Consider the following 24542-nt stretch of genomic DNA (forward strand, 5'->3'; position numbering starts at 1 on the left):
CATGCCGTGTTCTCTTAACCCCTTTCAGTCCTTGCTGGTACAATTTGCTTAAAAACTTTGAGGGCATCTTTTGTACTAATTTATAATCAAGTCTCCTAGACAAAAGACATACCACTTTTTATTCTGAAACAAGGTCTTCTGTACCTTGGGCTGCCTGAGAGGCTGCTGTAAAATAATGGGCCCTTAAAATTTTAGAAGCTCTTTTGTCTAGTGGAAAGGCACACCCTTAAGATTCGTACTGGCCTCTTTGTTTAACTGAAATGGTATATGAGGTGCCACCTTAAACCTTCTTGAGGTCTTAACCATGTGTCTAATAGTTACATCTTGGATTTGATTTTTTTTTTCCCTGAGACTACTTATTTTGAAAGTGTTTGCTATTTGGAGAAACTGAAGATGAGAGAAGCAGTTTGATTTTTGAATCTAGCAACTCCTGGTTATATTTACTCTAAATTCTGCTTAAAAACTGAATGGTTCTTTTTTTTTTTTTTAGCCCATCTTTTTCTATCCCTATCTTATCATATGTGGTTAAAAGCAACTAGTTAGTACGCTTGAAATTCTGCCTAAAAATTTTCCTTGCCAGATCTACCAATTCATTAGGTGCATTTTCTATTTTCCACATTCCCACGGGGAACGGTTTTGCTAAATTTCTGCCAGTATATAACACAGGTCATTTTTTTTTCAGCCCCCAATAATATTTTCTTCACTGTCCTTCACAGTCTCTCTAGCAGTCTCCTCAGTGTCCTTCCAGCATTCACTAACCCTCTCCTAGAGGTCTTTCCAGCTTCTGCTGCATCCAGGTCCCAAAGACACTGCCACCTGTGTAGGTTTTTGTTATAGCAACAACCCACTTACAGGTACCCAATATGGCTCCGCTATCTATTGCTACTTAGTAAACTACTCCAAAACTTATGGCTCAACGCAAAAAACATTTTATTAAATCTCATGGTTTTAGGGATCAGTAATTCTAGCATAACCCAGCAGGGCAAATTTACTCCATATAACCACAGCTGGAGCTGCTCGATTACATCCAGCTGATGGCTGAACTGATCTAGAAGGTCCCAGACTGCTTCACTCATATGCCAGACACCTTGGTGGGAACTGCTAGCTGGAGGGCTCAACTAGGCCCCTTCCTGTCTCCATGCAGTGTCAGGGCTTCTCCACATGGTTTCTCTAGCATGGGAGTTTGTTATATGGCAGCTCAGGGCTTCAAAAGCAAGTACCTCCAAGAGTCTTGCATGAAGGCGCAAGGATTTTTTTTTTTTTTGAATTAGCCCTGGCAGGCCCAGACATCCCTTCTGTTGTATTCTATAGTCAGTTAAGTCTAAGGCCAACCAAGATTAAAGGGGAGGAGAATTAGATTCCACCTCTCAATGGGAGAAGAAGGAAAGAATTTGTGGCCATCTTTACCACAGACACTCTATTCTTGGCTGCAGAATGATTCCTCTCTGCAAAGGACATTTTTTAAACCCAGGGTTAGAGAGGTAGACATGAAGCTGTGAGGGACAAAGGAGACATCTGCTGACTAACCAAGTCAGCTGAGCCAACTGCAGTGGGCAGTGAAACGACAGACGCTGCAGACGTCGTCCTCCTATCTAAGTCTCAGTGACTGTTAGGGGTCAAAATCGGGGAAGCAGTGCACATAGTGAGTGGTTAAGCATGATGTTATGGAGCTAGACTGGTTTCAGATATCAGCTCTGTATACTTAGGCAACATACTTTACCTCCCTGTGTCCCAAAGTAGTCACTTACAAAACAGAGTTAACTAGAGCCTATCTCATCATGTTATTGTGAGGATGAAAGGAATCGGTACATATAACACTTTTAGAAGAGAATATGGCAAAAATATGTTAGACATGGTTATGTTTATTATTACCTTATAGTTCATGGAGTAATCTATATCAAGAGCAATAGTCCTGAGCTTCCCTGGTGGTGCAGTGGTTAAGAATCTGCCTGCCAATGCAGGGGACACGGGTTTGAGCCCTGGTCCAGGAAGATCCCACATGCTGCAGAGCAACTAAGCCCATGTGCCACAACTACTGAGCCCTCCTGCCACAACTACTGAAGCCCGCATGCCTAGAGCCCGTGCTGCACAACAAGAGAAGCCACCTCAATGAGAAGCCGACGCACTGCAATGAAGAGTAGCCCCCACTCAACACAACTAGAGAAAGTCCGCATGCAGCAGTGAAGACCCAATGCAGCCAAAAAATTAATAAGTACATAAATTTATTTAAAAAAAAGAATCTGCCTGCCAATGCAAGGGACACGGGTTTGAGCCCTGGTCCAGGAAGACCCCACATGCCACAGAGCAACTAAGCCCATATGTCACAACTACTGAGCCTGCGCTCTAGAGCCTGCAAGCCACACCTACTGAGCCCACGCACCACAACTACTGAAGCCCACGTGCCTAGAGCCCGTGCTCTGCAACAAGAGAAGCCACTGCAATGAGAAGCCCATGCACCGCAACAAAGAGTAGCCCCCACTCGCTGCAACTAGAGAAAGCCTGCACACAGCAACGAAGACACAACGCAGCCAAAAATAAATTAATTAAATTAAAAAAAAAAGGAGCAATAGTCCTTTTTACCCAGAGTCCAGCTGGGGAGAAGGAAGGGAAAGGAAATTCAAAAAACTAAATAAGTGGAAGGTAAAAGTACCACTGGAGTATTTGGAGCTGAGTATGAAGACAGAGATACTGTCCTATTTTTTGTCCCTTATCATCAATTTAGACATTTCCTGAAGCACAATCAATTGACCATTGCAAAAGCAGTGTACTCAGGAAAGAATAACGTTAACTGGTTTAATTTAACAACATTATCTATCCAGATTCTTTGAGTTCTAATCCAGAAAACTGGGAAAGATATGCAAAAAGGAAGATGTGTGACTTTTTACCATAATGATCCATGGGATCTATAGTCTTCTCTCTGCCTTGGTCTCAAAATGAGTTAAAAAAATAAAATAAAATGAAAAAAATTTTAAAAAGTGTGTCAGGATAGACCACATTATGCTGCAGTAATAAATAGTCTCCAAATCTCAGTAACTTAATACAACAAATTGTATACATTTTGAAATACAACAAAAATGTATTTCTTGCTCATTCCACATGTTCAGTTTGGGCCAGCAGGAACACTGATCATCAGAGTCACTCAGAGACCCCAGCTGATGAAAACTTCATCTTGACAAATATTGTCTTCAAGTATCAGTACAACAGTGGAAATTGACAGTAACTGGTAGATTTTATTGTTGTTCCAAAATACTCACCCCTTCTGTACTCTGTGGGCAGAGTGTACTTTTCTGCACCAAGGACTCTGGACTTGGCCATGTGACTTACTTTGGGGAATGGAATATGGCAGAAGGGACAATGTATGCATTCTGAGCAGAGATTTTAAGAGACATCACAGTCTCTGCCAACTCTCTTACACTCCTGTACTCTACCATGAGAAGAATATTCCCCAGGTATCCACTGCTTCTTCAGTGGGGGTCCTGGAATGAGAGCTACATGAAGCAGACTTGAACCCATGCCCAACCAAGCCATACCTGAACCACAGATCCTTGAGTCGAACTGGATGTTCAATGCTGATATTTGGGAGCTCTTTGTTAAGCAGCATTGTTTCAGCAAAAAGATGACTAATACAATGACTCAACACAGCAGAATTTCATGACTAGCTACTACAGATAATGGTTTTCAAGTAAGCATATACAAGAGGAATACTACTTACTAGTTAGTATTCTGAGAAATATAAAGTAAAATGAGATGACATTAAATTATTTATATACTATATAGATAGATATAGACAGATATCTAAAATACCTTATTACTATTATTTGTTATCTATTAAATAAGGAAAAATTAAAATGATAAATCCTAGTGCTCTTGAAGCTGTGCAATATGTTAAAATTAGAAGGTCCTTTTATCCTAAAATTCCTATACCTTAAGAAGTTATACTAGGGAAATAATTCAAAAGACTAAAATAATGAAGGTAGGAAAACTTCATTAAGGCATTGTTTATGAGAGTCTAATATTAGAAACAGCATAACTATGCAGTAATAGAATATTATTAAGTAAACTATGGTTACATTGATTTATATAATATACAATCATTAGAATAATAAATATGAACATTCTCTAACAATATGGACAAATATCTAATAAATGAAAAAGAGGATATAAACATGTCTAAGCTGTATGTAATTGTAACTATACAAATAGGTATGTAATATATATGGATAATAATTGTAGGGAATATGGAGAAATTTAAACTGTTGTGCTAGAGGAGTAGATATGTGGGTGAATATTTTCTTTTAAAACATAAGACAAAAAGTTAGTTCTTTTGACAATGCATTTAATTTTAAAAACAAAAAAAATTTCTTTTTTCAATAATATACTCTTATATGTGTAAGAGAGAGTCAGCATTTGGGTTAAATGATATATTTTCAAAAGACTGGAAAGAAATTAAACTTTTAACATTGATTATCTCTGGGTATTATGGGTAATTTACTTTCTATATACTTTTCTGTAATTTTCAAGTCTTTTACAATGAATGTGTTATGAACTTAGTAAACAAGTTATTTTAAAAATGAATAAGCATATTTTCTAGCCTCGCTTCTGGGACTCCACAGTTTGTCTAGTTAGTGCTATAATTTCTTCAATGCAGCACATGTCTGGCTGTAGACAGAGTTCCTCTCCAAACTCAGTAGCCCATAATTTGATTTGAGACAAAACTAAATATAGTACCAACTTTGGTATGGAAGATGGAACTCTGACTCTCCCTACTCCCCCTTTTTTTTCTTTCTTTCTTTTTTGGCTTCAGAGGCAGCAGGAGATTTTTTTCTAGAGAAGTGACCTGTGAGCCTTGTCAATCTGGACAGGCTTGACCCTGTCAATCAGGTCAATCTGGACCTTAAAACATTTCCTGGAAACGTTCTAAGCTCAGGAGCAGTGTGGTCTTAGGTACTAGTTGTGTTGAGGTTGGGGGGGTTCTAGCCTAGGGGCCTTTCAGACATTTCTTCTGAACTCTCAAATGTTTTAGCGTTACCCTGCCCTCCCAACCCTTATTCTGTACTGATAATTAGGGGAACTAACCCAAGAGATGGGAGGCAGAATGATAGTGTGCCCCAAGAATACAGGCTCCCCACAGTCTCAGCAATACTTAGGCATGCTAGGGTCCTTCCTGAGTTAACCTCTTAGGATACCTGAGAGAATCAATTCATTCTAGAGAAGGCTTGTTGGTCTTTTCTTCAGAGGACATGTCTCCGGGGCCACACCATGTAGAAGACGGCCTGTATCAGAGCCTTAACAGAGACCTTCAGCGTTTTTGTTCTCAAATTTATCATCTGTGAAACGAATACAACTATGTCAACATTGCCACATGTGGGCACTATAAAGCTTTCTGCAAATTAAAAAAAAAAGGTCAGTGGTAATGCTAATAATAACAGTGATTATGTCACTTAATAAAAAGTTTTTATTTTAGAGCTAAAAAGGAGCTTGAAGGCTGTAAGCGCTTTAATTATAGAATGTCTGACATGTCTAAACTTTGTTACATAAATAGATGATACAGGGTCTCAGGCAGCACCATCCCCAAAGAGCCCTTTCCATGATCTTAGAACAGTTATAGGGAAGATCCTAGGTCCTGATGGCTACTGTCTTGAAGCTTTTCTTGCATTCTGGGAAGTTCAGGAACCCTCTGCCCTCTTGAAGCTAGTGGAAGAGCCCAGTAGCCTCTGTGCTTGGGAAATTGAAACCCAGGGAGAGAGAATACCATAAAAGCAGGATGTCTGAGATGGAGGCAGCTAATAAGGCTGCAAGGTTTTGTAAGGATGCTTCCCTTACCGAGGAAGGTTCTTGGTCTCCCCATCAGTGGTGACACTAACATATCAGATCTCTAAGAAAATAACATCATGTCCTGTGATCATTTAGTGTCTGCATCTGCATTCACCCACGATTGCACCTAAAACCTTCCTAGACTCCAGCTCTGGCTCTGGGGTTACCTGTGGGTGGGGTGATGCAGGCACACAAAAGGACTTCCTCTCCAAATTTTCCCGACAGTTGGCTGGTTTTTTCCAAAGCCTCTCAGTGGGACAGGCGAGGGACAGAGGGCTGGGTAAGGAGGCCGCTAAGCTCTCTGCTCCTCTGCCAGCATCATCCAGGCAGGGAAGAAGGAAGGGTGTGTTCAGGCGGCGGCGTGCAACCTGGGCCGGCTCGGCCCCAGCACACTGGCTGTGGGGAGCCCCGCCTCCCCTCGCGGTTGACAGCTCAGCTGGTGCAGAGCAACTCGTGCCAGCCAGTCGTGTCTCAGCCTGGGAGTGTGTGCGCACACCGCGGGCTGCCTCTGGCCCCAGCTCCCAAAACAGCTCCGCGCACCGCTCCGCTCTACGTCCAGCTTCCTACTGAGAACAGTCCTTCCCTTGTGTCCGTAGCACCGTTAGCTGGATGTTTGGCCACGTCAAATCGGTTTTCTAAAGAAGCGGGGAGCAGAGCTCTCTCTTCTCCGACACAGAAAGAGGGAGCTGGGGAGGAAAGGTTCCTTGCGCTGGAGAATCGTGGGCCAGGCTTCTCATTTTCCCAGGCTCCTTCCACTCCCGGGTGAGGAGCGCCCCGCGAGTAAGGACAGCGCCTGGAAAATGGAGCAGACGTGGACAAGGTAGGTGAGCTGCTTCTTCCCCCCCGACCCCCGCCGCGTTCCGGATTTAGTGTCCCTCCACCCCACCCCTGCCCTTGCGCCCTTTTGGAGAGGTCGCCCCTCGCCACTAGGGGCCTTTGAAAGCTTCTCGTTCGATTGCCTCCCCTCCCTAATTCCCGGCCTGCTTCTCTTGGTCCTGCTGTACATGTTCTGTTCTCTGGTGTTTTCCTGCTTAATGAATCTCCCTTCCACCTAGTCTTGATGTTAAGGATATCCAGTGAGGCTGCCTGGAAGTTTTTGTAGAAATGTTTCTCTGTCTTATAACTGTTCCACAGATGAGAGGGGATTCCCCCAGGTCTTTCTTTAGAGATACCTTTGATGTCAGCTGTCTTGAAAAATATCAGATTCCTTCTCACCCTGACACGTTTTCCTACTCAACCTCTACTAGTCACACAAAGGCAATGGACTGAGTGAGCAGAGCCTGCAATGCTCATCTCCAGAGTTTCCAGTTGGAACTGATGCTGGGAGAGGAAAGGAGAAAGAAACAAACCAGGGTGCCCGTCATTGCTCAGGCTTTGTCGAGGTCGGGGTGACAGTTGCTTTTAGGTCAGATTTTGGAGATGCACAGTGGAATTGTGTTTCCTCCATGCCCCGTTGCTTCCCCCCACCCCCAATATACTTTAAAATGGGGCTTATTCAAGGATAAGAGATGATGTCTTGAGACAAAGACTTCATTTTTGTTTTTAAGGGGGAAGGGTGATGGAAAGGCTATTCAGAGGTGTTTCTGTAACAGGTAGGCCTCCATCTCCAAGATTTAGCTTTGGAGAACTGGAGCGGGGCCAGATACGTGTTCTGAGTCCTAACAGAGGGCAGACTGTACTAACACAGAAGGTAAATGTGGGGCTTAACAGTACTTTGGAAAAGACCTGGCGGATCTTAGCTGATTGTTCAACAGGAGAGAACCATATAATGTGAACTTGGAAGAAAGGACATATTGAAGATTAGAGGGTATTGATAAGAAGTTCACTATCTAGATTTACTTTTTGCTCTTTTCTGCTCTTCACAGGCCTCTCCTAGAGGCTAGTGCTCTGTTCCGAGCATCACTAGATAAAAGGAGTGCAATCAAGAGACACGAGGGGACTGAGAACCGCACTTGAGGGGTGGCCAAAGGACCTGGGGCTTTTTAGTCTGGAGAAGTAAAGACTTGGGGTGGGGACATGGACATGGTAGCTCCCTTCAAATATTTGAAGAGCAGCTGGTGGTAGAGGGAATAGATCAATTAGATCGATTTGGAATCTCTTAGGAGGACAGTGCAACAAACTGGAGCAAGTTGTGAAGATGCAAGTTATGGCTTACTGTAAAGGAAAAGCTTTCTAACAAGTGACCTGCCTGGACAGCAAATAGGTGCCTGACCTTGCCTATAATTATTCAAGCAAACACTAGGTGACCACTTGATGGTAATGAGGGTGAGTGTATCAGGGATTCTTGCTCTCTATCCATGTTTTTCACACTTAAAACAAAGTATTATTTATTAACTTGTTTGAACTTTAGATATAGCCATTTCAGACAAATTCAGAAATAAGTTAGAAAAATCACAAATCATATGTGTATAGTTCAATTAATTTCACAAACTGAGCATACCCATGTAATGAGCACTAAGATCAAGAACCAGCACCCCTGAAGCCCTCATGATGCCAAGGATAACCATTATCCTAACTTTTAACACAATAGATTAGTTTTGTCTGGTTTTGAACTTTATGTAAGTGAAATTATCCACTGTGTACTTTTTCTTATCTGGCTTCTTTCATTCAATCTTATGTTGTGCAAATCTTCCACATTGTGTGTAGTTGTAGTTCATTCATTCTTGCTTCTATATAGGATTCTATCGTGTGTAGATATATCAAATGTATTTATCCATTCTGTTGTTAATGAGCATCTGGGGCTATTATGAATAGTATTGCTATGAACATTCCTGTACATGTCTTTTGGTGACCATATGCACACATTTCTTTTGGGTAAATACACAGAATTTCTAGGTAATAGGAAATGCATGTTCATCTTTTGTAGATACTTTCAAATAATTTTCTAAAGTGGTTATGAAGAGGATATTCAAAGGGCTGAGATAAAGCGTAAAGGTGCTCCACATCACTGGTCATTAGGGAAATGTAGATTAGGACCACAATGCTATTCCACTATGTACTTATCAGAATGGCTGAAATGGGGACCTCCCTGGTGGTGCAGTAGTTAAGAATCCACCTGCCAATGCAGGGGACAGGGTTCGAGCCCTGGTCCAGGAGGATCCCACATGCCGTGGAGCAACTAAGCCCGTGTGCCACAACTACTGAGACCATGTGCTACAAGTACTGAAGCCCACGCGCCTAGAGCCCATGCTCCACAGCAAGAGAAGCCACCGCAATGAGAAGCCCGCGCACCTCAACGAAGAGTAGCCCCTGCTCACCGCAACTAGAGAAAGCCTGCACGCAGCAACGAAGACCCAACATGGCTAAAAATAAATTTTTAAAAAAGTGAATGGCTGAAGTGAAAAAGACAGAAAATAACAAATGTTGCTGAAGTAGAAGAGTCATTATGTTCACAATTTTTTTCTATCCCTACCCTCAATAAGAAATGTATTTACATTACAACCAAGTACACTCCCATATGTAACTGAAACAAATGTGTCATGTAACAATAGTTAACCTTACTATGTGTTTTGTACTCTGATCTTTCCCCACCCTATTCTTTTCCTTTAAAAAAAAAATGCTTGTATGACTCAATTATTTCACCACCCAGTGGGTCACAGATGGAAAAATCCTGTAATCATATATCGTAACTGATGTCTCAGATACTTCCTAACTGGAAGCTAAGATCAGTTCATAAACATTTATTTTAAATGTGAGCCCAATACAGGTGAGGCACTGTGCTGAATGCTAAGAGTAAAACAATGAATGAGAGAGATGGTTTCTGCCTTTGAGGGTTTGACTTTGTTGTCTATAATTCTAATAGAGGCTAAGGCAGACATATGCATTGGCAGTTCTGGGAGCACAGTGGAGAAGCACAACCTGGAGGATTCAAAGAATAAAAATCAACTCTAAAGCTGCCACTTATATTAAGCTTGCATTTGTTAGCTTTTGTGTTAATCCCTTTGTGTACTTTATTTCACCTAATGCTCACAACCCTATGAGGTCTGAAGTAAATGTTATTATAGTCATTTTTAAGACAAGAAAATTGAAGTTTAGATTTAAAAGTTGACCAGGTAACACACACAACTGAGGAAGAAATATAGCCTGGAACTATCTAATTCCAAAACCTATTCTCTTAGCTGCTTCACTTGAATTGAGTCTTGTAGGTGACTTGGTTTCTGAGTTGCTTCTGAACCCAGCTACTTATCCTGACTGTGATTAAGCTTATGAATAAGTTTAAGACTATGATTCTATCCCCAAATTTCATGCTTGGCAGTTCTGGAAATTCCCCTCTCTGAGGGGTTCTTCACATGAGCCTCCATATCCTTTATCTTGCTCAGTCTACCCACAAAGGACAGGGTGCTGAGTATTTGAGTTCTCAAACTTAAATATCTCCTACTCCCAGCTGCATATCATCTGCCCTCTACAAGTCAATGGGAGTATTTTTTCCCAGGGATGTTGCCTGACTGTTGTCAGTCTCTTTGGTTAAATCATTTGGAGAGAGCGTGGTTTTTTCTGGAATAGCAAATTAATGAGCTAGGTTGGTCCTTAACTGAACTGATATCCATGAATCGGGAAAGAGTTGTCCAAGGAATATACTCATGGAGGTGATGAGGAACCTGGTGATGAAGGTGATTTGCTCGCTTCGTTAGTCTAGTATCAACAGGCAAACAGCTTCTGCTGCTCTAAATGTTTAGCGTTCATGTATCTGGACTAGCAACTCCCTAGAGCAGTGTGAGTGTTTCAGAATCCCCGTTTGTATTAGTTTCCTTTTGCTGCTATGACAAATTACCACAAATTTAGTGGCTTAAAACAACACAAACTTATTATCTTGCAATGCTGGAGGTCAGAAGTCTGAAAATTGGTCTTCTAGGCAAAAATCAAGGTGTCAGCAGGACTGTGTTTCTCCTGGAGGCTCTAGGGAAGAATCCATTCCTTGCCTTTTTCTAGCTTAAAGAGGCTGTCCACATCCCTTGGTTCATGGTCCCTTTCCAGCAATGGCATCACTCCAGCCTCTGTTCCTTCATCCCACCTCCTCCTCTCTCATTCTGACTCTCCTGTGTATCTCTCACAAGGACCCTTGTGATGACATTGGGCCCAATGGGGTACTCCAGGATAATCTCACTGTCTCAAAATCCTTAATCACATCTGAAAGTCCCTTTTGCCATGAAAGTGGCAAAGTCACAGGTTCCAGAGATTAAGACTGTGGACTTCTTTGGAGAGCCCTTATTCAGCCTGCCACACTGTTAAATGCTGGAAAAGGCATTACTAATTCTCCTCCCCTTTTACATGGACATTTTCTTGTTTCTAGCATATAGGAAAGCTGAATAAAAGTCAGATAAATCATATATGAACCTTATACAACTTCCCTGAACAAACAACTCAAGACAAAGAGAACTTGAACTATTTAGGGGCTACCTTTAAGACTGAAGGTTAGGAAAGGAAAGCAAATTAATTAGTCTGTTTTGTTTTGTTTTCCCTTACCCTGTAATTTGATTTAACAAAATGCAAGCATTGATTGTATTTGCCTGCCATGGCTGTGAACATTTGGAGAAGGGAAGTAGCATCCAAGAAAAATAGTGATTTGGTCTCAAAATTTTAAAATTCTTTATTTTGTTTCTCCTCTCCCACGTGGTTAAAGTGTAGCCTTCAAGTAGGACAAAACGCCCATTTACCCCAGTTATATTGCATTTAAAAGATACCCCTTTAAAGCTTATTTGCAATTATTCTGCTCAGTATTAACTCTCAGCCTAAAGGAAGCAAGGACATTTATTTCTCTTTGAATTTGTGGTGAGTTAGCAGAGAGTCCTGTTTACTAACGCATAGTTACAACCAGAGATGGCATTTCTCCCCATTTTATAGATGTGGGAGCTGAAGCTAGAGAGGTTAAGCAGGCGTTGGAGCATGAAGATCTGGTTGATTCTGGTATCTTTGCTTACAGCGCTTTTTATTAGGAAAATGCTACTTTTCATAATTCTATAATTGAAACATGTTTGGACATTGGATTTCCTATTTAACATTCAGCACTTCTAGCGATTAATTTTCTGCATTTGAGGTAGGAAAATCTCTGCCTTTGCAACTCTGATCTGCTTTTAAATAGGCCTATGCTTGGATTTAGGCTTGAGAAATTTATCTCCATCAGTGCTTTCACTCCCACTTTCTTATTTCCTATACACTAGATCAGACTGGACCCCCTTCTTCTTGCAGCTTACATGCTAAGGCTGGATGTAAAATACCAGAAGTCTGGGAAGTGGTTATTTCTGTCTCTGAAAGGATAAGTTGGCTGACCTTCATCACAGGGCCCTCTGCATTCTGGGTGGCTCAAGGGTAATTTATACAAGGCTGTGTGGAGTATCCATCCATTCAGTAGATGCACTGGGACACTGCTCCTATTGAAATGGGCAGAGAAACTGAAATTTTATTCTATAAATAAAATTCCAAACTGGGCTCAGAACATTCCACAAGTTGTCCCTGGCAAAAATTCAAATAGCATTTAAAGTTAGAAGAAAGTCCAGAATAAAAGAGATGTCATGGTGACCCAAGGTAGCTCTATCCAATTCTATTTTGAAACATTCAGAAGCACTGAGGACTTGTTTTCCTCTGCCTCAGGACATCTTCTGAGCTCTATGATCATCAAGACAAGCACGATCTGAATTTTCTTTTTTTTTCATGGCTGAAGCACTTCACTAGTCATAGACTATTATAACAACAACAACTTGTATTTTTCATAGCATTTTAGTAGTTGCTAATACATTTTCCCTTAATCTGTCTCATTATCTCCATTATCTCATTATCTCCTTTTCTTTCTGTGTGTTCCATTCTGCAGAAACGTCTTTCTCCCTTTGCTTTTCCAAGGCCAACTAGGGAAGAGGTAACCTGCACCTGGTGTCTACTTATCCTGGCCAAGGTAGAAGAGTGTAAAGGAGCAATAACTGCTGATATGTAGAAAGCATTGACTGACAAAGAAAACTGAGTCATTTCTAGCACTTCATACAATTTGAGAATATATTTTCCACTTCATAATGTGGAGCATTATTATTCATAATGTGGAATAACGTCATGTCATATTATAATACTTTACTTAATCAGTACCCTATAGTGAGTCCTTTAGGTTTCCAGTTTTTGACTATTATAAGTAATTCTTGATAAACTCTAGGTGCATAAAGCATCTTCTTCCATGGGATTATTTTTGAATGATAGATGTTCAGAAGTAGAATAACTGTGTCAAACACTTCTAGTTCTTGAAAATACATTGCAAATTGCTCAGGGTTTAGACTCATATAACTCATATTAAAATGAAGGATATTTCATTCCATTTAAATATCTTCTTCAAGACCTGAGTCCCTATATTGCAGAAGGGGAAGTGGAGGCACACTGACATAAAATGGCATATCCTAGGATAATCGCAGGTGAATCAGTAGCAACATTCTCAACTTTTAGCTTCTCCGGGGTAAAATGCTTCACTATTGCTATTAATCTCTGTTACCATCCTAAAGTGTTTCCTGAAATGATAAACAGAAAATTTCAATATAAGAAAGTAAAAGTGGATATAAATTACTTCAAAGTTCTGCAAACACATTAGGATGTCTATTGCAAGGAGAGAAAAAAACAGTTGCTGTATTTGGTTATGGGATTATGGATAACACCCCTTCTATGCTGCTTTAAAGCTAAGTCAGTATATGTTTTTATAGCAGAAAGAAACTTACATTTATTCTACCAAGTGACAACATGTAAAGTTTGGAACTGAGTTGGTCTTAGAAAAGATTCTTCTGTGCATTATTTATAGATTTCCAGATTATTGGTGCCTTGGGGGGCAGAGTTATTGCCAGAAGACCTAGGGAGCTGGTGTCTCTTTACTCATCCTGAGCTAAAATTATTATGAGTGGGCCTTAATATACCAGTTGTTCCCGCCTACACACCTGGCGTTGCCTTTGCTAGGATAACTTTGTTTATTCTTTAGAGGTTAGTTTCAGCATTATCTCCTTTTGGAATTATTTTTGGAATCTACTTCTGGATGTTCTCTATAGCCAGAGCACACTCTGCCTTCTCTGTTACTGCATGTGGCTAGTTAGTTTACTTGGTATTTTACATACTCTATAAGTTTATTGGAAGAAGGCACTGTCTTTTGTCTCTAAATCTTCAGTATCTTACAATATTTCTAGCACATAGCAGGTCCTCAGTTAAGAACTTTCTAGAGAACATTCCCTGCAAGGCTCATGTGAATATCTGTTTGGTAGGTGTCTCTTTACTCTGGAATGGATACAGCAGGTTATCAAATCTTGATGCCATTATACATTCAAATGGTATTTATTCGTTGTTTAAGAAATATACATCAAATTCCTGTTACGATCTAGACTTCTTAAATGCTGGGTAGCTGACAGTGAATGATATAAAAACCCTGCCTTCAGGGTGCTGACATTCTAGACAGGTCACAATGCACAAGTGTATATTACTGCTGTAACTTGACCTCACAGTTCCTTAACTCTAAATCACTTCAGCACACCATGAACACAGCCATCCTTTGTAGCTCATCCTCACTCCAAGTTCTCTATCCTTAAGATCCTTAACACTGAAATTATATTCCCTGACCACAAGGTCAATTCCTCCATCTCTTCATGCTTTCTGAATATTCAGTTTACCTTATCACTTACTCCTTCATATCTTCCAGGCCATCTGCTCCTCATTCATCTCCCTACTGACCCGAGACCTCAGGGTCAGCTGTTCGAATCATTTTCAGCACTGCTTTAGAATCTCTTACTGCTTTAACAGTCCCCCACCCTTGGTAACCCTCAGTTAATTTTATTATCCTCTGGGATTCTATAAGTTTTGTTCCAGTACATTGTAAAACCACACTGAGAAGGAAGACTCTAGATTCATTCTTTCTAATATTGGGCAGGTTAATGGGCAGCTTTTCTCCTCCTCCCCTGACTCTTCCTCTTCCCCTAAAAGTACAATCCTCAAAACCTCTCATTTCAATAATAGGAATAAAATCAAGATGCTAAATTGCATGTTCGGTGTTATTTCTATTTTGTGGAATTCATACAGGTATATAAACTGAAGAACAGCTATAAAGAAATACATGAAAATCTTTCTCAATGTTGCCTTTAAGTGGTAGCATTTTGTATTTTTTATTTTTCCTGTACACATTTCTCCTTTCCAAAATTTCTGGAAAGAACACATAATTCTTTAAAAATCATTAAAATCAGGCACTATAAAGGAAGGAAAAAGTAAAAGATTATGCAAATAAAAGATCAGGTGAAAACAGAAAAAAAATCATCTATCTCTTGATGTTTGGTCAGGGGCTCTGAGATAGACCGAGCCACAGCCTCGGCATTCCCCAGTGCCTTGTGAACAGTGGTTGTTAATGAAAACTGCATTGCCAGGACCAAGAGTAAAAAGCACAAGCTAAGTTTCAGAAGTAGGTGGAGAGACCATATACCATCCCTGAGTGATGTGGCTGAATTCAGAGAAGATTATTTTCACATCTCTTTTGAAAGCGTGATGTCAGTGTCCTGGCTGATGCAGGGGACAGGGAAGAGAATTTATTAGATATTTGCATGTCTAATAAGCTCATAAGGCAAAGTGAGGAAAATAATTATTTGAACAGCCTTTTATCTGTTTAAGAGGTTTCTCTGAACCTTGAGGAATAGCAGCATGAAAAATGTTAGTTCCTTTTAGGATAAAGACAGTGCGGGAGGAAAATAAGTCATAAAACTCAAGTTGTTGCAGATGCACAGTGATGCACAGTGATGCTTGTAGCTCCTGGTAGTTATTGAGGACTTAGCACTACAGAAAACTGCCTCCCAGAGTTCCATCTGGCCACGGCCACACTCAGTGAATAGATCCTGTTGAGTGAAGGGTGTAATTGCAGCCTGTACTGGAGAAAAGTGATGGTACTGTACCCATGCCAAGTCAGCTCACACTTAGTCAGCATGCAGAGGGAGACTCACAAGTGATGCTTTCTCTGTTCTGAGGGGCTTTGCCAGTTAAGCATTCTAGCTTGCAGAGGTTATAATGATAGGTCTTGAGATGAGAAAAAAAAATTATAATCTCGCTGTATTTATTATACAACAGTCTTGTGCTCTGCATCTGTGACTTCTACCCTATTTGCATTTGAATGTATGTTTTTGCAATTCTGTTGCCAAATGGGGGATATTGGCAATATTTGGAGCAGAGAAGATATACTCAGTGTCTCTCTTGGCAAGAGAAAAAAAGATCTGAGAAGTCTCAGAGCTTGTTCACTAAGGGTCTTCCCAATTTTGATTGTGTCTATTTCCATCGCCTCTCCTGGCTGTCAGCTTATTCCCTTTGTCTTTTAGGGACAATGCCAAGTGTTATTACAGAAAGGATTCAGGGGAGGCATGAATATTTGGAGGAATGTGGGTAGAGATAGGGAAGTATAAAATAGTGGATGACTCACTTTTCAGGATAGAACCTATGTAAAAAGTCATACTTGCCACTTCCTTTTTAGGATTTTAATTCATTTGTCACATGGCATCTGTTATACCAGTACTTAAATACTCCACTGTGAGCTCTGTATGCATTGGGGATGGGTTGGTGTCCCAAGAAACAAATTTGTGTCAGGATTTGAGTCTAAATTGCATCTCCTCCCCACAGCAGCACTGCCCACACTTCCCTTCACCTCACTTTCTCAAGGGTCATTTCCCTGGAGTCCAGGCGGGTACAAAGGAGGCCTCTGGCAAAAGTGTGGGTAGAAATAGGGCATATTGGACGAGTAAAAGTTTGGAGTCAGACAGATACAGCTTTCAAGTTCAGGCTTACCACAAACTAGCTGGATAATCTTGGGCAAATTACTTCATCATTCTAGGCCTCTTGTTTCCTCATCTGTAAAATAGGGGTAACAGTACCTACTGAATTTTGTGAGAATTGAATGAGATAATGCCCGGAAAGTATCAGTCAGTCAATAAATGGTGGTGGGTGGCAATGGTTGTCCACAATATAATGATAACGGTCGTTTAATTCAAGATTAGTGCTGAGGAAAATTCCAGTGTAAGAAAACACGTTGAACTGTAAAGTTACGCACAGGCAGTCTGAAGACTATTACCTGTAGATGTCTTTGTTTCTAAGTTGGCACTACTTGTGAAACCCTACCATTCAAAAATCCTCAGAGCTGAAGCATCACGTATTAAAGAAAGTAGGCCACAGTTCTCCTCGTCCTCCTGGCCCGTTTATATCTGCAAGGGTTGATTGTGGATATAAATTTAAAACATGAAAAAGAGATGCTTGAACATTAGAAAGATTTCTTTTATTTGAATCAGAATCTAGAAAATCATGTCAAACGAGCTTTAAAAATATGGAATTAGAACAGGGTGTGTGTTTGGGCCCCAGTAAACAGCAAACTTGGGCAATCTTCCTGTCGTACTACACATCCCCCACTATCTGAGACGGCCACACTGAGACTAATCCCTTACATATTTTATCTTTTATCAAGGGCCTTGAAAGAAGACCAGTGTAAATAGATCAGAACATGTTCCTTAACTTTTTAAAGAAGAATTAACCTTTTAGTATAAAAATAGTAAGAAATTTTTAAAAAGGAAGATATTCACTTGTATTTTCTACCGTCGTAACCCCCCAGCCTTTTTACTCCTCTGGATTCGCTGCTACTCTGTATAGCCAGTATCTGTACACATTTTTACTCTAGTATAAATCTTAGTCCTAATCCTTTCTTGCTGATGTTATTTTAAATCACCTTTAGGGATTCCAAGTAGTTAGATGAAGCTGTCGTGTTTGAGGAGGGAAGTGTAGATGAAAAACTGGTTTTCCCTTTGACTCCCCCTAATACTCCTGCCTCAGGGTTAGAGTTTGGGGGAGGAAGGCTTGAGGAGGGGAAAGGTAAAAAGGAAGTTGGAAGGGGTCCTGAGGAGCAGTTAATACTTACTCAGGTTGGGGGAAGCAAAATAAAGCCCTGAACACACCCTTTATTTTCCTATTTGGGGGCCTTTGTCATGTTTATTTATGTATTCATACCTATCCTCCAAGGCCTGAATTCAGTGTTCTCTGTTTTCTGTAGATTTCCTAGACCCCCCACTTCTCATCGGGACAAAATAATTGCTGTCTCATTTACGTTCTGAGATTTCTGTTTTCAATCTCATCCTTCTACTCATTATCTCTTTGAATCCTGTCCACCTCCCCCAGTAGACAACTCTGGGCACCTTGATTTCAGGGCATTTCTTTTTCACCTTTATGTATGTTTTGAGAAGCAACTTCTCAATAAATGTTTATGAAATGGAACGAAAAACTCTAAAAAGAGCAACCAAGGCCCAGTTTTTTGCTCTAAGTGCTGGTATGGCAGATTGCTTTTCCTCCTCCTGAACTTTTGTTCATAATGAGAAAGGCATATAGGAAGGAGTTTGAGAGACAGAAAGTGCCTCTGGGAGATGGCCTCTGTTCCTCAGCCTCACCGTGAAGGAAGGGTGGTGGCGCTCGATAAAGTGGGGGGTGGGGGGCAGACGGTGTGGTGCTCCGACGGCCTGAGTGTATGTGATTGCCTTGGGGAGGCAGCCTGAAAAAGCAACCGCCACTTTGGGGGTTTGGACACTCTTACGGGAAGAAGTAGCCCTAGGTTAGTCATCTTAATAGGCTGACCAAGGAAAGGAAATTAACGGGGCCTCAACAGACAACAGCTCCTTAGATATAGTCTGGGGTGGTTTTGGTCTGCGATACTAGTATCTCGTAGTGTTGAAAGAATTGTTGCAGACCTGCTTTGTAATGTTGAAGCTGTATGATTTTGCCATCTTGCCCTTGTTCATGAATAATATGGTCCATTAACACGATCCATTACTTTTCTCAGTCCACAAATTAAACAGACCAAAATACAAGGCAATAACACCAAATATGCAGTTTGCAAAGGATGGTCAATGGCTGCCTTATAGAAAATATCCCTCTGCAGACTCCATCCTGGTGTTACCCTTTGGTAAGGAAGGACCCAAGTTTCGACCCCTCCTCCCAATGTTATGAGAGACCAGACTAGTGGGACCAGTGAGCTGCTCACATCTTGGAAAGGAGCCATATGAATGGCCATTTTCAAGAAAAGCAAAATTGAGTGCTTGGCTAGTCCTAATGTAACTGAAACTACCATACTTAGAAAACTACTGGAAGAAATCACCAGAGCACAGTTTGACAGCATCAGAGTATCAGAATGTAGCAGACAGCTCTGAGAGGAGCAGTTATTTTCTGATCATCCTCAACCTAATCACCCTGGAAAATAGTAGGAAAAGCTAGTACTGTGGGCTATTGAATGTTGATGTATTGTTTGGGTCCAGTATCTTCAGAGCTCCTTACCAGCAAGTCAGGAAAATGCGGGTAATACACCAGGCAGAAAGTAAGTGGGTGAACAGCTGGTAGGTGGGTTGTACTTGGAAACTGTTTGGTTCTTCAAATTAAGCAGGAGAGTGTCTCAGCAAAAATTAGTAAGTATGGGGAATTCCCTGGCGGTTCAGTGGTTAAGACCCCGAGCTTCTACTACAGGGGGTGCAGGTTCAATCCCTGATTGGGGAACTAAGATCCCGCGTGCCGTGCAGTGCAGCCAAAAAAAAAAAAAAATTAGTAAGTATGACTTTAGTGGAATTGGTATCAGTATTGACACATTGGTGAGGTAGCGAGCAAAAAGATAAGGCTCACTGAGGGAGAGTTTAGTTCATTTATACAAGAAAAGCATGTAAGGTAAAACATGCAGGTAACATGTATTGATAAGATAGAAGTATCTTTGGGGAAAGATTATATATGTACATCTATGCAGGAGAGCTGTAAGTGCCCTGGTGAACCACATGCTAGCTGAGCATCAGCCATTCATTGACTCATGTTTTTTTTTTAAAAAAAAAAAACTAGAAACACTTGAATTTGAGAAACTAGGACAAGGGTATACCATTTTTTTCTGGGCTTGGGTAATAGAGAAAAATTTACCAACATATGTTACCGCTGTGTGTGTGTGTGTGTGTGTGTGTGTGTGTTTGTGTGTCTGTGTGGCCAGGCTTGGAGTCTGTCTCTAGCATACCCCAATTCTCTTTGCATTTCAGTTTATCAGATATTGTCACAAATTGCAATCCCCTAGACATAGACCCTGTGTTTCTTCACCATGTGCCCCTTCTCTGGGGAAGCATCAAATTCCTTACCAACCTTTCGGAAGCAGCTGAGTGAGCCCCACTCTCTGGCAATATGAGAGGGAACTTGAGCTGTTAACAGAGTTAAAGTGATTTTTAAAAAATCTCCTGAGACTACAGAAAGCCCATTAACTCAGTATTCATCCAAAGTGACCTGTCTACCCTTCTGGTATTGCTTCATAGGCAGGCAGCCAGCTCAGGGTGAGTGTGGGGTTGGGGAGAAGGTGAAGTATCTTGTGGCATATGCATCGCCTTGTTGTAACTTGCTCCTGGTCTAGAATATGGACTCTTCGGAGCAAGGAGAATTGAATGAGATCATGTCTGGAAAGTTCCCCCATCCTTGGAAAGTATTAAAATGGGTTTTAATACTGTTCGCATCTAGGAGAATAGAATTGTGTAATTACTGCAAGGAACCTTAGAAATTCATGCATGTCTTTTACACATATTTAAGGAAGCGGAAGCCCAGTGGTAAAAGTGACTTAGTAGCTTAGCATCGCAAATTAATGAATTGTGTACTGAAGCCAATAGGTAACCCAAGACAGTGTCTTAAAGCAGAAATGAAAATTTTGTCTGCATTTGATCTATACCAGGGTGACAGCCTCAGAGACCTATAAGGAGCCAGGCTAGTATCATAAATGAGCGCACGAGCTGGGATTACAAAAAGAGGGAGTGACAGGAACTGTGGCAAACTGGAGAACATGTCTCTTCTGTTTAAAGGCAGCAGGTTATCCCCCTGTGTGGGAAGGCAGGCCCAGTATTGCCAGACCCATTCATTTTGCAAGAGAAGTTAGCAATGGATCAACCTTGTATTGACCAAATCAAGCTTGTTGGATGGGCTGAATTTGGCCTGAGGAATGGCTTTGCTCCTGACAGCAGATACACAGTTACCCAGGTCTGTGGGCTGAGCACAAAGGAATCCATCCAATGCATGAATAGCAGCAGCTAATTATAAGTTTTTTCCCCACAAATTTTTCAAGACATTGTTCTAGCTGATAGTTTCAAAATCCTTGCCCTACTTTTTCTCAACAGAGGGAAATCCATAAGTAGTACATTCATCTCTTTCCTTCTTCACTCTCAGGGAAAGTTTTTAATGAGAAGTGGAGAAGGGGAAGAGACAGAGGGCCTGGAAGAACCCCAAGCTGGTGATCTGCTTTTGAATAATAAAGAATCACCAGGTGGTAGGTATAGTCCAGCGTGCCCTGTCTGGTACTTTCATGTCCATCTGGAACTTAACAAAGTGAAGATTTATGCCAAGATCCAGCCCTGAGGCAGAGAAGAAAGAACACCAACAGTTTCTGAATAAATGCCAGGCTCTCTTCTGCCTCTCTGTGAATGTCTTCTGGCTTTTAAAAAGAGAAGCCTTCTAAATCTCTGACAATATAATTATTTTTAGAACAACTAACTGGGAGTACCCAGGGGTTTAAGGAATAAGCTAAATGTTGGAAGCATCTCTCTGTAGGATTATTGCAATAACCTCCCTGTTTTGCAATAACCTCCCTGTTTCTGCCTTCCCCACCCAGAGAGTCTGTTGTCAAAACATTAGCCAGACCTTTCAAAACATTTGTCACTCCGTTCACCTCTTTTTTTTGACTCACAAGACTCCAGTGACTAAATTTCTGTCAATGTCCCAAAGGCTTTATACAATCTGCCCTCTGCCCAACTTTCCTATTATTTCCTTCAGCTCACCTCCTGCTACTCAGTCTGCCCAGCCACACTGGCCTCCTTGTTGTTCCAGAAATGCTCTGGCATGCTCCCTCCTAAGAGCCTTTGCATTTGATGTCCCCTGCTTAGAAGACTCTGCCCAAATACTCATATTATTGCTTCTCAGAGAAACTTTGCCTCCTGAAAATTGCAATCCCCTTCTCCTCCCCATAGCGCCAGGATTCCCTACCTCTATTCCCTACATTAATTTTTTTTTTTTTTTTTAAGGATTAAGGATACGGTCTTTATTCTCAAAGCCTTTGCAGTTTTTTTTTTTTTTTTTTTTTTTTTTGCGGTACGCGGGCCTCTCTCTGTTGTGGCCCCTCCCGCTGCAGAGCACAGGCTCTGGACGCGCAGGCCCAGAGGCCATGGCTCACGGGCCCAGCCGCTCCGCGGCATGTGGGATCTTCCCGGACCGGGGCACGAATCCGTGTCCCCTGCATCGGCAGGCGGACTCCCAACCACTGCGCCACCAGGGAAGCCCCCTACATTAATTTTTTATAGTATCTGTCCCCAATTGCTACTGTACGTTTTGCTTTTTTGTTTCCTTTTACTATAATATTAGGTCCATGAGTGCAGGCATTTTGGTCTGTTTTGTTCACTGCTACATTTGTGGAGCTTAAAACTGTTGCCTAAAAACATAGTAGGTGCTTAACAAGTATTTGTTAATACATTTTGAGACTTTTTTCCCCTTCTGTGCTAGGAATGGTGGCCTTCACTGTGCTGGACAGATACACCTCTGGCTACTGCATCATGGTGTTTTTAACATTTCCATTAATGGACTTTGTCTGTTTTCCAAGTTTTCTAGGTCAATTCTACTTCCTAAACACATCTAGATTTTTTTTTTTTTTTTTTTTTTTTGCTTCTCTCTATTTCTCCTATCCTATCCCTTAGTTAAAACTATCACAACTTCTTGCTTTCCCCAACTACTTTTGTTCCCTCTACACAGTGTCACTCAACAGCCAGAATGATCTAAAGTCTAAATCTGGTCACTTATCATTCATTCCCTCATTTAAAATCCTTCAGTGGTTTCCCATTGACCTGCACAAAAAACTCATATCCTTCCTCCATCCCTCAGGGCCCTGCATGGTCTGGTTGCAAGATTGGCTTTCTCTGTTCCTCTAACAGGCCAAGTTCCTCCCTGACTCAGGGTCCTTGCTGTTCCCTCATGATGGAACACTCTTCTGTTCCCATTTTTCATCTGGCTGACATTCTCTTCCTCTCAGTTTAAATGCTCTTTTCTCTGAGTTCCTCTGAGTCTCTCTACTAGTTAAATTACTCTGCATATTCCTTCATAGCACTTGCTACAATAGTAATTCAGTGCTTGTGGAACTGTTTGTCCAATGGCTGTCTCTACAAATACCTATTGAGGATAGAAACCCTTCCTGTGGGGTTTGTCTTTGTCTTTCCAGCACTTAACACGGTCCCTGATACATAGTACTAGCTTAATGATTGTGGAGAAATAAAGAAAAATAGATGTCTTGCCACCCAGGGACTGGACACTGTGTGGGGTGGTGTCTCATTAATTAACGATGTGTTTCTCTCCACAGAGATTATTTTGCAGAAGATGATGGGGAGATGGTACCTAGAACAAGTCATGCAGCAGGTAAGGAGGTTGTGGGACTTGCTTTGCTAAATTCTTGGTCTCCTGCTGATCATAATTCCCTTAAATTATAGACCCTTTAATTTCACCATGGCATGTAGTATATAATTCCCCACCTTCCCAGAACAGTGCAGTAAATCATAACTGAAATACTTATGTGAACTCTTCATACTTTTTTAAAATTAATTTATTTATTTTTCGCTGCTTTGGGTCTTCATTGCTACGCGCAGGTTTTCTCTAGTTGCGTCAGGCGGGGGCTACTCTTTGTTGTGGTGCACGGGCTTCTCATTGCTGTGACTTCTCTTGTGGAGCATGGGCTCTAGGCGGATGAGCTTCAGTAGTTGTGGCTTGCGGGCTTAGTTGCTCCGTGGCATGTGGGATCTTCCCAAACCCGTGTCCCCTGCATTGGCAGGCAGATTCTTAACCACTGCACCACCAGGGAAGTCCCAACTCTTCATACTTTTAACAGTTCTGTAATTGCAAGTTAAAGTCACTTGTAAAATGATTAAGATAGATTCTTCCACTGAAATGAAATCTCTAATATACCATTAAAATGAGTATAATAACAGTGTCAACCTCATAAATAAGATTAGAAAAGCTCTTAGTCCAGAGCTTGTCAAGGAATAAACACCCAGTAAATATTATTATTAATGTATTCATAATAATATATCATTTCTGCACTAACATTAGCTAGGGGTCTACCTAAATTACAAAACCAAAGTGAAAATAACTCTTTCGGGAGCTATTTTTCACAAAAACTTTTAGTCACTTGGTGTTTTACTTACTTTGCTAAGTGAGTTGCCTTTTCACACCAGTCTTGAAGCACAGATTGATCATATGCACAATGTAGAAAAAAAGTTTTTAATTTGAATGTGTTAAGGACTTTGGAGTCACTTAAAATTAGCCTTTGTAATTGTGTATGTGAAATCTATAAATTCTGTGGGCCTACCGTACTCATTTTGAGCATTAAGAGTCTCCATTTTGAGGTAAAAATTGAAGGATTAGGGCAAAATAGAAGGGGAATGAAGAAAATGCCTATTATAAAAAAGATATTAGGTTGGGCACTTTCACTGATTATTTCATTTAATCCATATGAAAGCTCTGTGAGGTAAGCATTATTATACCCATTTTTACAGAGGCAGTGATGCTCAGCAAAATTAAGAGATTTGCCTAAATTCCCACAATTAGCAAGTGGTCAGGATTCATATCCAATTTTTTTTTTCTTTAACATTTTTGTTGTGTCCATATCCAATCTTCAAAGACTCTTACCTTTCTACCATATCCTATGAATCTAACTGTAATGTATGGTTGTTTTATCAAATTTT

At 41.0% G+C, this 24542-nt stretch overlaps 1 protein-coding gene across 6 annotated transcripts in view; it reads left to right on the forward strand.

Annotated features, from left to right (window-relative positions):
* PDE4DIP (phosphodiesterase 4D interacting protein) overlaps nt 1-24542 on the forward strand; it is a 224796-nt gene that overhangs the window by 29031 nt on the left and 171223 nt on the right. For 5 of the 6 annotated variants that reach the window (XM_060028218.1, XM_060028087.1, XM_060028168.1 and 2 more), the window contains exon 2: nt 23165-23220. In XM_060028218.1, coding sequence (XP_059884201.1) covers nt 23165-23220 — 56 coding nt within the window. Of the gene's footprint in view, nt 1-6316; nt 6635-23164; nt 23221-24542 lie in introns of those variants that run through there. The other variant, XM_060028183.1, reaches the window with a different exon arrangement.

The sequence above is a fragment of the Delphinus delphis genome, chromosome 1, assembly GCF_949987515.2.
Source record: "Delphinus delphis chromosome 1, mDelDel1.2, whole genome shotgun sequence".
NCBI classification, from domain to species: domain Eukaryota; kingdom Metazoa; phylum Chordata; class Mammalia; order Artiodactyla; family Delphinidae; genus Delphinus; species Delphinus delphis.